A 16,434-nucleotide genomic window follows, 5' to 3' on the forward strand; every position below is an offset into this window, starting at 1 on the left:
CTTAGGACCCCTCGATCGAGAGGCCGAGTTTCTTAACCACTAGGCTATCACTGCCATGATGAAATTGCTATGCCAAGCGGAAATTACTACTGATAGTCTTCTAAGAATGGGAAGGGTGATAAATGAAATTTGAATGGAAATTAAAAAAATGAGTATTTTGTAAGTCCTAGAGAAACTTACCAAGCTCTGCAGTTTTGGAACCTGGGCCGTTCAGTCGGTGGTCACTTGTTACATCACAATCTGCAACAAATAAATATATAATTAAAATGAAATAAGATAACACATTTTATTAATTACTATGCTAAATGCATAGTCGAGAGGAGCTATCTATTGTACTGAAGATTATAATTGTTATATAAAGTGATCATAGACGCCGGCAGGGGACGCAGAGGGGTGCACTTAAACCCCCTGGCCGGAAAGAAAGTCCATAGGAGAAATCTCTTAAAAGTGTATTTATCAGCAAAATATACCAGCTCGCCAAAACCAAACAATCTGTGAAATGTGTATATGTCCGCGGAAATTTCTTTTGAAATGTGTATAGGACAAAAAAGAAAAAAAAAATGCCACGACCGAACAATCACTGAAATATGTCACCGTCAACAAAAAATGACTGCACCTCCTGAAAAATAATCCTGGCGGCGCCCATGTAAGTGATATCTAAATTTTGTTTAATTATTAGTATCAATTCCATTGTTACTGATATTATCTTTAAGATTAATTTTTGAAGGTGGTAGAACCCTTTGTGGTTCGACTCCGGCGGCACCACCGCCGCACCTATTTCTACCTAATAACAGCAGTGATAGGCGCTGCTGTGTTCCGGTTTGAAGGGTGTGGTAAGGGAGACAGACTTTTCCGAGGCGTTCCAGCTTAGTCTTCAGGGGTAGCGGCGCATCTGTGGCTGACCTCAGGTAGGAATATCTAATCCTATCTGGGGTTGATTACAGATGTCCATGGGCGGCAGTAGCCACTTACCATCAGGTGGACTGCATGCTCGTCTGCTACTCTTATATTATAAAAAAAAAAAAATCTTCTTTATAACATAAGCGGTATGTTTTCAAATTAGAATCTAAAATTATATGGCGATCACAGGCATCATCCATTTATTTCAAGGTCGTAACAAAGTATTAATGCATTTTCAACCGGATCTGGAACCATTTCAAAGTTTATGCTGCTAATAATTTATCCGGTCAAAAGCATCAAAAATGTTTATGTTATATTTCAAAAACGTGTTTATCTTTAAGATATTTATTTGGTAAGATATAAACATGATTATTTATATGCCTTATTCCTTGGTTAAAAGAATGCATATGAGATGATCTTAGATCTTATTCATATTGACTAGGTGTGAAATATGTTGTAACACGTGCCGTCACATTGTTTGAGGAGTGTCACGTCATTCAACTAGTATTTAGCAGCTGCGTTACTCTTTTTTAGTGCATGTAGTTAGTACTTGGGGATAATGTGAAAGGATCATTTCCTATACATTTCCACCACCATTAAAAAACGTAAATTCATTAAAACTTTCTAAAATTAAATTATGTGTCTGGGATTTGAATCTTAGACCACAGTTACAAGGACATGTAGGTGTAGTCCGCGTAAAACTGCTAGTCCGCTCTGAATATAGAAATGAATCGCGACGCCATAGCAAATTGCAGGACAACACCTGCTCGTAACAACTTCAGTGTGGACTAGCAGTGTGGCGCGGACTATACCTACCTATAATACTATGTATGTATGGACTAAGCTGTGCTCGTCAGATTAACCACAAAATTTCCTTTTAACGTTTACTTCTTAAAGTAAGAACTCATTATTTAAAACCGCAACATAATTAGATATACATACAAACACTAAGTATAATTCTAATAAAATTAGTATAAAGTATACTCGTAATTCTCAGTAATCGCACAACAGTGACAATATGGCGTGACTTTGAATCTACGAGATACAATATATCAACAGTAGCAAGGTGAGGTCACTAGGTACTTGTTCAAAAAGTGTCTGATATTTCGACATTCCTATTTATACGACAAATAATTCGAAGTATAAAAAGGTACATAAAAAATATATTTTTGAATAAAAATAATATTATGGCCCCTTTTTTGTCACGCAGGTCTACGCCCACACGCGTATCCCACGCGTGAACTATATCGCTGCACTTTCTTCGCTTGCATGCATTCATGACAAGAAAAGTATTACGAGATTCGGATCCGCACGCAGTCACTAAACCGCGTGACAGGAAAAAGGTCCTTATTTGACTTTAAATGTACTATACATAATATTGTAATAGAAAGAAAACTGCCATAAAATAGTTATAGTTTCTACTAAGAATGAGTGTAATGGAAGGAAATTCTAGTCATTGCAAAATTATGTAATATTAAATTAAATGATATATGTAAATAAAGATTAGTGCGAAGTGTTAAATAGTAATAGAAAGTGAGGTATTCTTATTTGTAAGTGCTAAGTAATGAATACTAACTGTGAGGTTTCTTGGGCCCAGGGTCAGTTTCTACCATCCTATGCGGGCAGGCGGCGGTGTATGCTCGCGGGCTTGGACTAGCACGACTTTACTGCTCCGGGGTTCGCTTCCAACGGCGATTGGCTCGTCTGTAACAATTGTAAATAACATTTTAAAAATAGCAGGCGTAAATAAAATACACTTTAAAAATAGTTTTTTTGTGTGATATGTTTCCTACTATAGAGATTGGTAGAATCATAAAAGGAAAATCGTATTTTTTAAATAATGCGTGTTATATTTATATTAAACTAAATTATAAGCGACAATTTATTTATTATTGCTTACCGACTTTTATTATATGAATCTTATATTGGGCTCATACTTCTAGATAGAAAAAATAAAGTCGCCAGTATTTATTTTTACCGGCACTGATGTTTTTATACTATCTGTGGTAAATATGACACACACGAACGTTAAAGTGTATGTGCACATGCCGAGTTACACACATATATATATTTAAAATTAAGTAATTATTTCTCTTGTGTTGGGGTGGACATAAGTAAATAATATATTTGGTAATGACATAATGTCTTGAGGGGACTGACTTTATAGGGATTTTAGTTGCCCGTGTTATTTTAATAACTTATTTTAAACCGTCATAACTTATCTATACTTAATATTATAAAGAGGAAAACTTTGTTTGTTTGTTTGATTGTAATGAATAGGCTCAAAAACTACTGGACCGATTTTAAAAATTCTTTCACCATTCGAAAGCTACATTATCCATGAGTAACATAGGCTATATTTTATATGAAATATATTTGATAAATAGATTTTGAGGCGGTACAAAGTTTGCCGGGTCAGCTAGTTTAAATATAAGTACGTAAAAAGAGTAAACCGCAGAATTATTAAAAGCTTACATACCTACCTAATAGGTTACGCTCGTTTAAAATAGGTTGATTAGAACTGTAGAAAATTTTCTTAATAGCGTTACGTAACAAAATTTCACTTTATATCCGAGATGACAAGGAGCTCCGTAACCGTAACTGAACTTATCGGAAATAAAAATAGATCCGAAATAAAAATATATCCGAAGCCATGACAAAAAAAGCCTAATTTCAGTTCAGTTCAGTTTTAGTCAGTTCAGTTAAGGATAATGATGATTTCCACCTCCATACATAGATAAGTACAGATTACTCACTCCTAACAAGAAAATGTACCCAGTTTTGACAATTGAAATAGTTGCGTAAAAAAGTTTTTCCACGACTCTGTGCCAAAATGTCCCTAAAATATTTGAAATAATTATTTATTTATTATGTAAATTACGCAGTATTAGTTATTTATTCGTAAATTTTCTCTAAAAATGTTTTTATTTGTTCAAAAAAAACAAATTCAATTAAAAAATAAAAAACAAGTTCAATTCAAAAACATAACTTACTAATAAGCCGTTTGTGGCTTCATTCAACTTCAAGGCGGCGAAGTATCTTTTCTAAACTATGCCTCCATATCACATTTTCACAAAGTCAAGGGCATAAATAACGTAGCACAAAAGAAAAAAACAGCCATTCGCGCTTTATCTTGGCAAATTGTTCCAAATTTAAAACTTCAATAGCGTTTTATGACGTTAACATTGAAAATTATTACGTGAGCGCCGCTCGTAAAACAGATCCGCGTGCCTGGCCAACTTGCAAAACATCCCTTGTATGCGGATTAATATAAACTTTTATAATCATTTATCTTGTTTGCTCTGTATATCCAGTTTTTAATAATTGGTCAAGTGTGAGTCGAGGAGAGTTCCACACCACCAACATAGATTAGTAAAGATACTTCGCCGCCTTGAAATTGAATGAAGCCACAAATGGCTTACTTTAGTAAGTTCTTTTATATCACGGCGTGCGTAAATTGACGTTTTACGCACGCTTCGCGTGCGCAAAACCCCCATTTCCGACCCCGTAATATAAAATTTTATACAACACGCGGACGAAAAATGTTTTTCTGACTCGTGTGATTGCAGTCCTCGCCTGCGGCTCGGCCTGCAAACTCACACTTGTCAGAAAAAAATTTTTCGTCCTCGTATTGTAATGTACTATTTTTGAATCCTTGACAAATAAAATCATTTTTAGAGAAATTTACGAATAAATAACTAATTTACGTAATAATTACGTAATTTACGTAATAAATAAATAATTATTTCAAATATTTTAGGGATATTTTAGCATGGAGACGTGGCAAAACTTTTTTACGCAACTATTTCAATTCTCAAAACTGGGTACATTTTCTTGTTAGGCGTGAGTAATCTTTACTAATCCATGACCACCAAAATTAATTTCTTTTTTGTATTTTTAATCATAACAGCTAGAGCTAGACGTTTGTAAAATTATGTGATTTAAACATAGATTAGTACTCCGTGCTAAAATGTTACTAAAATATTTGAAATAATTATTTATTTATTATGTAAATTACGCAGTATTAGTTATTTATTCGTAAATTTTCTCTAAAAATGTTTTTATTTGTCAAGAAATCAGAAAAAGAACTTACTAATAAGCCGTTTGTGGCTTCATTCAATTTCAAGGCGGCGAAGTATCTTTACTAATCTATGGATTTAAAGGATCTAATTAAATGTGTCTTTGACGACGGAAAGACAGTAGAGGCTTAGTAATAGGGTCCCGAATTTATCTTTTGAGTATGGAAATTCAAACGTTGTTTATATAATATGGATTTCCAGTATTTATATATTTTGAATTGAATGGTAGCTTCGAAACGTAGAACTACATCACGCTAGAAACGGGTTAAATTTAAACCCCTGATTATTTATTTGACTGACTATCCGAGTAACTAACAATGTTATATTACTTGTTTATCAACATTTACGCGGATATTTTCTTAATTAAGTTATTATGTCTTCTTTCCTGTTAAATTCAATTATTATAATGATAAGGATTATCACGATAATCTGTCTCATAAAGTATCAAGAAAAATGATCCACTTAGCCATGGCAATGACATTAACCGAACAACATTGTAATTAAAATCATGAATTATTAATATTAACGATGAAATTCTCTTACTTTGTAAATAAATAGATTAACACGACAATTGTTATTGATTAGACAAAGGTATGTAATTACAAGAATGTTAACAAATGTTGCAACTGTAAAAACAGCAACAATTGGGTTTAATTGTATATCATTTTTGTGTACCATTTTTCAGATTCAAAATAAAACAATTAAAATCCCATTAATATAGTTTCTGTCATTTCCAAAATTCACCCGTAGATGTTAGAGGACAACATTTTCCACGTAGATTTTTATCACCTAAATGTAAATGCGTTAACCTTAAGTAGGTAATAGAAGTTGAAGGCATAATGTCAATTCCCATATTTAATTATATAAATGTATTTATATTGAATTTTGTATTATGTATTTTCGCAAACAAATTAAAAATTCTGTATGTTTTCTTGTCGCGCGTGTGGACATAACGTGCCGTTCCATACGCAAACTTCAGTTAACTGAAGTTTGCGTATGGAAATCATCCTATTTGCACCAAAATATTATAGTAAAACTTTTTACCCTGATCTAGGTTTCCCATTCACTGTTGTTTCCTATATCAGTCCTATATTTATCCATCTAAATTTACATGCTTCAAAATAGGGTAAATGACGGAAAAACCAAAGGTTAGAGCAATTCATATCTTCCGCACATGATTACCCCGTGCAAAAATGCAAATTACCTACATACCGTGAAGGAAGTGCGAAATTTAATGACGAAAACCAAATCTACGTTCTTCCGGGACAACAATTTATTTTAAAAATATATTATTTATTTCTCCTAACCGCACTAAAGACTTAAGATGTAATTACGTGTATTATAATAAAATAAACAACATCAATCAATTATATTAAGGTACAACATTAATGTTTTTGTACTAATAGCCCGTCAGCGGGATTCCCTGTCTTAATTTAGACTCATGCTTGATGATATCAAAAAAACAATGATAGCTAATGAATGGTAGCTTCTACTAATAAAAGTATCTGTCTATAGGAAACACATATTATGTGAAATAAGGACAGAAAAGTCAAAAATGCGTTAAACATTATAGGAATAAATTTTATAAATCATCACAATTACTTATCTATATTTATCTTCTTCATATTTTTTATTATTAGAACCATAATCTATGGGTTAAAAATAAATGGAGACTTTACTTCGATCTAGACTCCAACAGTCTTGCATTTGAAATTGTGCTGCCACCAATTAATGCTTCCTCAAATGAACGTACGCTCTTTTGACAGTTGACCGAATAAACGATTGACCAATTATAATGTATGTATACCGACACAATCTAATTAGTACCCTTAGTCTAATACTAAGGGTACTGATTAGATTTACTCTACTCTTTTTACGTTTACTAGAAAACAAGTAGAACAAAAGTTTCGCATTATGAGTTTTAAAAAACTGAATAGTCAATTGTAACGACATTTCATTTACAAATATAAATAGAATGCATTTATTTTCACATCTTTTATTTAATTTTGATTGCTTTATAGTTCCGTTTTTCAAAAATATACTGCGGAGTTTTTGTTCCGATACGATCCACGGGGGCGCTGTTTGAGCGAATTCGTAAACGTTGGACGTTTTCGAGCAAACGTAAAAACTTATACGAAGAGTACAGGATTGTATCGATATAATTACATCATACGTTTATTGCTATCCCGTCATACATCTTATAATAAGTTTCGACAGGTAAATGGAAATCTACATTCACCCAGGGTTGGTTGGTAAACAATGCCATCAAGCATTAGGTAAATATAGCCCTGTTTAAATTTAACTTAAACAAGCGCTATGTAAAATAGTGCACTATAAACTAAGCGATTATTTGACAGATAGAACGGTGTGGTCTGAGGTAGCTCCGGCTCCACATGTTCCATTAGGTTAAGTTTACCATTGTCTTTCTCCTTAACGAAACACCTTGGAAAGTATTATATTGACGTTCTTTTAAGAATCTACTTTGTATATATTCTTTATTTGATTTGATTTGACAAGTATTTCTGTGACGTGATTCAATAAATACCTATATTAGTAAATAATTAGCTTAGAAAATCGCATTTCATTTGAAATCAGAGAAAAACATTCCATTTTATTTTATTTGTGTAAATAAAACGCAGAACAATGGAATTCGAATGCAGTTTAGATTTACTAAATGTAAGTATAGCATTTATAGTAATTTGTTGTGTTATTTTCTTGTAGAGTTTACTTTGTGTACCTAATTATCTGAACATTACAAAAATACTTAAAGGTAAAATTACACAAGTGTGTGTGCAGGTGTTGAGTATCTGACACATAGGGTCTGTACGCACACATCAACGTTATGCAAATTATGTTCCTCCCGAAAAACTTTATGGTAGCAATAAAATAATTAAAACTAAAAGAACATACGGTTTACAAAATAAAGATTGTAGATTAAAAGAGGTAAATCACCCAGTAATTACAGTAACAGTGAGTAAAAACAGCAATAATGGTTTAACGCAATGCATCTCAAAGTGGGCGATAACGCCCCCTGCGGTCGTTACGGAGGGGATCCCAAAGAAAATGCCCACCCTCTGTTGAGGTAATTTAAGAACGATAGGTAAGGTGATGCCTGAAAATTATAAGGATATTTTTGTCCTAACTTTTTTCGACTGTGTTTTTCAAATATCCGGCAATGATTAATTATTGTAAAAAATAGTTTTTTTTTCTCAATTTATTCCTTTATAACGTAAAAAGCGGACGCTAGAAAGTAATTAATTTAAAAAGTGAATTTTAAAACAATTTGAGAACCTCTGGTTTAATGTGATAATAATCATTGTTCTGGTATAGTTTATTATCCTTCGTAGCGAGTACTGTAGCCATCATTACCGACCTTTTCGAGCACACCAATGACACATGCTGGAGCCACTGTTTTCATTTGTTTATTTTATACTTAAGCAAGTATTTGATGCTTATACACATAGATTAGTAAAGATTACTCACTCCTAACAAAAAAATGTAACCAATTTTGAGAATTGAAACAGTTGCGTAAAAAAGTTTTGCTACGTCTCCGTCAAAATGTCCCTAAAATATTTGAAATAATTATTTATTTATTATGTAAATTACGCAGTATTTATTCGTAAATTTTCTCTAAAAATGTTTTTATTTGTCAAGAATTCAAAAAAAGAACTTACTAATAAGCCGTTTGTGGCTTCATTCAATTCAAGGCGGCGAAGTATCTTTACTAATCTATGCTTATACACGTCAATGTTGATACACGTCTATAATAAACTCGACCAAATATATTTTATATACAATACTAATTAAATAAATTAATATAGTTATTTTGCCTGCAACCATGAAAACATGAGTTCAAATGTAATAAAAAATGAAGTGCAATAAAATTAGAAATCAAGAAAAACGCCAAAAAGGAAAGTTGTATTTAGTGTTCATTTTCATCTTTTATTCATATTACATAGATAATAGATTTAGTTTTCTTCCTTTTTTTACAAATTAGCATGATAATAATACAAACAGCCTAGCTGATATTATTACAGCATTTTTTATATAAAAAATACCTATTTATTATTATTAGGCAGTGGAATATCTGTAAACCTATAAATATAACAAAAGCCTTTCATTAATTCGATTTAATATAAAAGTAGTACTTGAGTAGTACAGTGTTCGGAAGAGCTGGCTGAATGAAGCGGTAACAATGGGCGGGAAACAGCCGTCATTGCGACGCCGGCGGCTCCGTTCCATACCGGGCCTATCTGGTTCGCAAGCGTCGTGGAGCTACGAATGAATGAAACTGGCACGGGCGGTTCTTTCACGTTGCGTTACGAATGCAAGTTGTTTTTGTTTGTTTGAATCTGTTGTTATTTTTTTGTTAAAACAGGTTGATACGCCTTTAGCTTAGCATTGGTATAAAAAGTATTGCAGTTGAAGAAAGAAAAACATGGTATAATTCAAAGGGAAATAGTAAATTAAATGTATAATGCCAAATATAACTTTTGCAACTGCCATAAATTTATAAAAAGTAAGTATCTAACATAAATAACTCACGATATTTTATTTACCTTATGAAGTATTGCTTTTAATTTTACGAGTAAAATATACTCATACACTCATCGTCCCCAATATTATTACCACCAATTACTGTATTACTATTCCCCAAAACAAAGTATGTTTATTGAATTTTAAAAATAATTTGCGGCACTCCAATTGGACACAAATATATAACAGTCTCTTAAAAATAGTTGAATCAAGCAATTAGGCAAAAAAACTAATCAGGTTGGTCGTGATTATATTCTTAATGTTTACTAAGATGATTTCACAATTTCCTTGAAGGTTGAATGTACTTGCGAAATTACCCATAATACATAACACACGTTTTAAGATGACAACGATAATTTTTGTAGGAAACCTATTTATCATACTCACTTTACATCCGGTTGAGCACCATAACATAAAAGTAGGTGTAATTATATGTTTCACCTCCTTATCACCACAATAAAGGGAAATAAGGAATATTGCAACATCAATTTTTATTGAGATTCAAATTGAGATCATTCTTTCATTTCAATTTAACTATATTTTCCGAAACTTATTTATAAGGGTGTTTATGTATTCCCCCCTTAAATCGGATTTTTAATGTAAATAACTACGGTAAAAAATTTTACACAATTGCATTTTTGAAGGGAATTTCATGGAAATGCCTCACTGGAGATTCTTATCAATATTATGCTAATTCAGATTGGTAAAGCTAATGTAACCAGAAATCAAAATGTAATGCAACTGTATACTGTTCATATAAGATAGAAAGGTAGGACCGAAATCAAATCGCGATGTCATAAACAGATGAATATTAACAAATAGAAATATCAATTAGGTACTTAGGTAATTTATTTTAGACTTATATAAGCCTAAAATAAATTACAACTTGGCTATTCATAGTTTTTTCTACAATAAAAGATCTGTAATTCATTTATTTATTCACACTATTGCTATATCACTCTATAATTACGCAGTAATTACTTCCTTCAAATATATCGTCACTACATTTATTAAAATGTACTCGTACCTAGAATAATAGTATAAATGAACTGGTTTGAGACTGCCTACGTCTTTTTACTACACTAGCTGTATTGTACGGTATGAATTCATGTTTAATTTTAATGAATTTATTCACATTAAAACGCAATATGTCAGTTAAGTACGCAATCATTATTTACATTAAATATACCGTAACGACATTTATTGCAATGCATAGTCCGCGCCAAACTGCTAGTCCGCTCTGAAGTTGTTGCGAGCAGGTGTAGTTATACTATTTGCTACGGCGACGCGATTTATCTCGCATGTCAGCATAAATGTATTTTTTTTTATAATAATATAGGAGTATCAGACGAGCATGCAGTCCACCTGATGGTAAGTGGCTACTGCCGCTCATGGACATCTGTAATCAACCCCGGGTAGGATTAGATATTCCTACCTGAGGTCGGCCACAGATGCGCCGGACTAAGCTGGAACGCCTCGGAAAAGTCTGTCTCCCTTACCACACCCTTCAAACCGGAATACAGCAGCGCCTAACACTGCTGTTACTAGGTAGAAATAGGTGTGGCGGTGGTGTCGCCGGAGTCGAACCACAAAGGGTTCTACCACCTTCAAAATGTCACTGGTTTGAGATACATTGTACATTTATTTAGTTACCTTAGTAGCCGCATAGCGAGATATGAATTCGTATTTTATTCTCCCATTTTATCCGCAATCATTTATTTATTCTCGCTACAAAGCTGTGCGATAATTACGGATTAATTACTTCCTTCAAATGTATTGACACTACGTTTATTAAAATGTACCTAGCAGGCGAGAATAAATGCAACTGACTCGCCTCTTTGCCTAGGTACCCCAGAAGTAGTGATATCGTTAATTTAATTAAAATTTCGTTCTGCCAATTTCAAAACTTGGCTTAAATCTAAATCAAGCACTTGTGACCTTTGGAAGTTATGTACGTATTAGCGCTGACTTTAACGATGAAAGACAACATTTAGGAATCCTAAGTATGTACTTGAGAACTAATATTTTTTCTATAAGTATATTAATAAGTATGTTCTGTTTCTTAATTTTGAATCAGCGGTCAAGTGTGATTAGGCGCTGTGGCTTTGTGAAGGCAAATATTTTCTCGAGTTATTATAGGCAATAAGGCCAAGATATATATTTCTTATGATCGAATCTACATAGATTTAAGGGGGAAATTGTTCCAGAAGATTTGAAAATCTACAAAAAAACATTTAAAAATGCTTGTCGTAATGTACCCTATTTACCTATCGTGTAATATACCCTATTACGCAAACAATTTACCTACATATACTCGTACCTACTCTATAATGTAGAACCAAATCTTCTAATTGCTGATTGAGCGAGTAAATAATATTTACGTTAGTTATACAGGTATTCCAAACAATTTATTCGTAACACTACATTTATTTTTTAAACGTAATATTATATAGAAGTATAAATTTGAATTCATAAGTTAGAAGCTGACTAAGATATAAACAAGATCGCTACAACACTCACACTAGTGAGGCATATTAATTTGATTGCACTATTAACTAAGCCGGTATGTGGCTGTTTCAAAGCTGTCGAGTCCTTGGCATTGTATCATGCGATTTATAATTAACTAACGAATAGTTGCGTATATATTACACCCAGATTTAAACGAGATAACTTAACCGCTTGATTGCAATCAAGTGTTTGTTTCAACAAAGCTGTTATGTTACATTTACTACGTTTGAATGACATGGTACTAAATAACTGTAATCGCAATATTTACTAAAAAAGGTTGGAAGGTAGAACGCTCTCTGGTTCGACTCTCGCCACCACCGCCACACCTACTTCCGCCTTCTGCAGTGTTAAACGCTGCTGTATTCTGGTTTAAAGTGATACGTCGTAAAAATATTAACAAGCTGTTTACCACAAGTGCTAATAATGGAAGATCTTTTCATAGATCGCCTATTGCAGTGCCTCTATATCGTCTAACTTTAGTTAAGTATAAGTGTACCTTCAACCCATGTTCTACATCGAATTGGTCACATTTACACATGGCTGTAGTAACTACTCACCATCAGGTGGCCTGTTTGCACTTCAACTTTATAAAAATGTATGGAAACAAATACAAACACCTACAAAGGCCGTTAACAATAGATATACGTCCTTATTTAGAAATATAGTGAAGTTATTTTATTATTCGTCAGTGCCATAGATTAGTAAAGATACTTCGCCGCCTTGAAATTGAATGAAACCACAAACGGCTTATTAGTAAGTTATTTTTTTGAATTCTTGACAAATAAAAACATTTTTACAGACAATTTACGAATAAATAACTAATACTGCGTAATTTACATAATAAATAAATAATTATTTCAAATATTTTAGGGACATTTTAGCACGGAGACGTGGCAAAACTTTTTTACGCAACTATTTCAATCCTCAAAACTGGGTACATTTTCTTGTTAAGAGTGAGTAATCTTTACTAATCTATGGTCAGTGCAAGTAACGTAACGCGTAGGAGTGAGTCGTTGAACCAATTCACCTACCAACGTGTATGTCATCCGAGATTTAATACTGTAGTTTAACGGAATCCATGTCACATATTTTTATGACATGTTTTCATAGTAAGTTGACAATGTCGTTCATTGACTCCGGTGGTAGAACCTTTGTATTTTGAATGCAGGACCCCCCGCCATACCTATTTCTATCTAACAGCCGTTTTGAAGCGCTAGCGTGTTCCGGTTTGAAGAGACGTTCCAACTTAGTCCTTACTGTCATACCCACTTTATAAAAAAATATATAATACTAGCTGACCCGGCAAACGTTGTGTTGCCATATAAATAAAAAATGTTAAGGGTGAACAACCTTTATCACTTAGGGGAATGAAAAATAGATAGTAGCCGATTCTCATACCTACCGAGTATGCATATCAAATTTGGTGAAAATCGGTAAAGCCGTTTCGGAGGAGAACGGTAACTAACATTGTGACACGAGAATTTTATATATAAGATTACGGTTCGAAAATAGAGCCCTGTGACACTTGGACAGACAGCGAAGGCTTAGTTTTATTTGGGTAGGTATGTAACCCTGAAAATGACGTACCTACCTATTACGTAAAAATTAACTTACTCTACATTTTATGCATTCTATATTTAAAACTAAACGTCTCATTACATACACGTATCGAGTTCCACTTACGGTAATGTACCTACTTTCTTGAAATTATAGCGTTTTGTAGTTATTATCGATATTTAAAACATTGAGGTACTTACATTGATAAATTTGAGGGGTTTTGTTTCCATTTCAATTGACCTCAATTTTAATATATGGTTTCACTCATTACCTTCAAATGGATTAAATAATTATAAAGACCGGTGTTTCGTGTTTTCGTGCACTAACATACTTCAAAAAAAAAAAAAGATACCGGCCGAATTGATAACCACCTCCTTTTTGAAGTCGGTTTAAAAAGGAGGAGGTTTCTCAATTCGACCGTATATATGTTTTTGAGAACATATCTAAATATGGATTAAATAATCCTATGAATTGAGCATGTTCTGTAACTATTTACCCCAAATTAATTAGAATTCCTGCTCACATGTGAATTATTTCAAAGGCCGGTCGTATTACTTTTGGATGCTCAATGCAGCAACTAAACGCGAAAAGTAAAGTACAATCGCTAAAACGCGCGTATTCGATGCCGCGACTGCACGCAGTAAGTCGCGGAAACATGATGCAGCATGATGCACCAATACAATCGCCAAAACGGTAATCGCTGATGCTAAAAAAAAATTTAACAAAAAAATAAAACCGACTTCTATGTCACTACAAAGTAAAAAATAATTGAAATAAATGTTGGTTTAGTACATATTTCTGAAGTCGGCGCTCAATATATTTAGTTTGATAACAGCGTAAACAGCGTGTCCAATATGAGTGAACTGGTCCAATTTACATTAATTCAATAGTTAAGAAAAGAAAAAGGAGTTGAAGGTCAAATTTTTCATCATATGTCTCTGTCTAGCAACTTCATTACAACAAATGTATATTCTATATACTTTACATGGGAGGCACGTCTGCATCATCAGGATTGAAGAATTGAAGGTCATATCTTCCATTATACGTCTCTACTCAAAGACCTCATCATATATTCGTAAGCTCCAAATGCCTAACTTGTATGATTGAGGCAGGAGGCACTTCTGCATTATCAGAGTTGAAGAGTAGAAGGTCAAATTTTCCATCATATATCTCTACCTATCAACCTTATTGAATATTCATAAGCATCAAATGGCTAACTTGTATGGTTGAGGCAGGAGGCACCTCTGCATTATTAGAGTTGAAGAGTAGAAGGTCAAATTTTCCATCATATATCTCAACTTATCGATTTTATTAAATATCCATAAGTTCCAAATGCCTAACTTGTATGGTTGAGGCAGGAGGCACTTCTGCATTACCAGGGTTGAAGAGTTGAAGGTCAAATTTTCCATCATATCATGTTAACCTAGATACTCAATGTTCATTTTAAGTTTCATGAGAATTGAGTGGGCAGAAGGTAAGTTGTCATAAAATATGTAAAAAGCAGGGGTAGTGATGATGAGTTCCACCCCATAACTTAAATTCTAATCATCAGAGCATACTAATGTTAAGGAAGGAAAGTACCGCGACGAAACTCTCTTTCATATGAAAAAAAGAAAATTAAAATTGGTTAAGAAATACTCGACTTATTCAAGTTTATATGAAATCGGGTTTTTCCAATTTTCCGGGAAAACTGGCGGAAATTTTCAAATTTCCTCGAAATGGGACCCCCTGTGAAACTAGCCGCATATAATGGTGTATGAATCATATCGATCGGTCGCGGCATCGCGAAAAAATCGCCGAACAAACATAAAAAAAAAAAAAAAAAAAAAAAAAAAAAAAAAAAAAAAAAAAAAAAATATACGGTCGAATTGAGTAACCTCCTCCTTTTTCGAAGTCGGTTAAAAATAAAGCTAATGAAGCTACGTTAAGTCTGCTAAAGTAGTAATAGACCTGTGTCTAAGATGTAACGGAAAAAATCTAAGTTTCATTACGTAGATTAAGACAGCAGTGCACGTTTGATAGCTGATATAGGTACGAATATCGAAAACATCACAATACATTTTGTGGTATAATAATACTTTATACTAATAGGTACTTGCCAAAATGTTAAAACTGTAATATTCTGTACTATGATAAGTAGTAAGATAATAAACATATGTAGGATCAAGTTAATTGACATAACTGCGCGACTTGTGTTGGTTACGAACGAGTAAAGTTTTTGACGTATTAAATGTATGGGAATAAATGGGTAATAAACAATATTATGTGTTACAAATATAACGTTTATTATTAACTAGCTTATGGCTCGCGTTTTCAGTCACGTGTCATCTACTTTTTTATTATAACGTCTTTTTTAACTTTGATCTATAATATTTATGTAGGTATGTAGCTGACAAAATACTTTAATACTACATTATTGTTCATGTCCGTCAATTTCGGCCAAGCTGCTTAGTTCAATCTCTCGAGAAAATTTTAAAGTTTAAAAATATTTGAGTAATGACGATGTTTCTTTCTTTCTTTTGTAAAGATTATAAAAATAGCCAATACGTAAAATAACGCTATTCTAGCGGTGCGTTTATTGTTTAAATTTATAGATAGATCTGTAACTTTAAAAGTTATAAGGATTTAAAATAAATGTGCCGCAAATATAATAAAATATATATTTAGGTAAGTGTCAATAACACAAATCATTCCCATTTGACACAGCGACGTCGCATTTAACTTACAAACTGGCTAATTGCATGACAAATAAACCGCCATTTTGCTTTCATTGTTGATTTATTTTCAAATTTCGTATCGAATTGAGAATCGCCACGCACGTAGAATGCAAGACGAAGCCAAGGATAATATTGTA

General features: G+C 33.0%; 1 protein-coding gene across 3 annotated transcripts in view; it reads right to left on the reverse strand.

Moving 5' to 3' along the window:
• LOC140749050 (synaptic vesicle glycoprotein 2B) overlaps positions 1-16,434 on the reverse strand; it is a 57,689-nt gene that overhangs the window by 13,362 nt on the left and 27,893 nt on the right. For all 3 annotated transcript variants that reach the window (XM_073082066.1, XM_073082064.1, XM_073082065.1), the window contains exons 2-3: positions 2,477-2,604; positions 181-240 (exon numbers count right to left, since the gene is read on the reverse strand). In XM_073082066.1, the coding sequence (XP_072938167.1) occupies positions 181-240; positions 2,477-2,513 (97 nt within the window). In that variant the 5' untranslated portion in view covers positions 2,514-2,604. The remainder of the gene's footprint in view (positions 1-180; positions 241-2,476; positions 2,605-16,434) is intronic.

The sequence above is a fragment of the Epargyreus clarus genome, unplaced genomic scaffold, assembly GCF_041222505.1.
Source record: "Epargyreus clarus isolate Ecla_fem2 unplaced genomic scaffold, WU_Ecla_fem_2.2 ptg000017l, whole genome shotgun sequence".
NCBI lineage: Eukaryota > Metazoa > Arthropoda > Insecta > Lepidoptera > Hesperiidae > Epargyreus > Epargyreus clarus.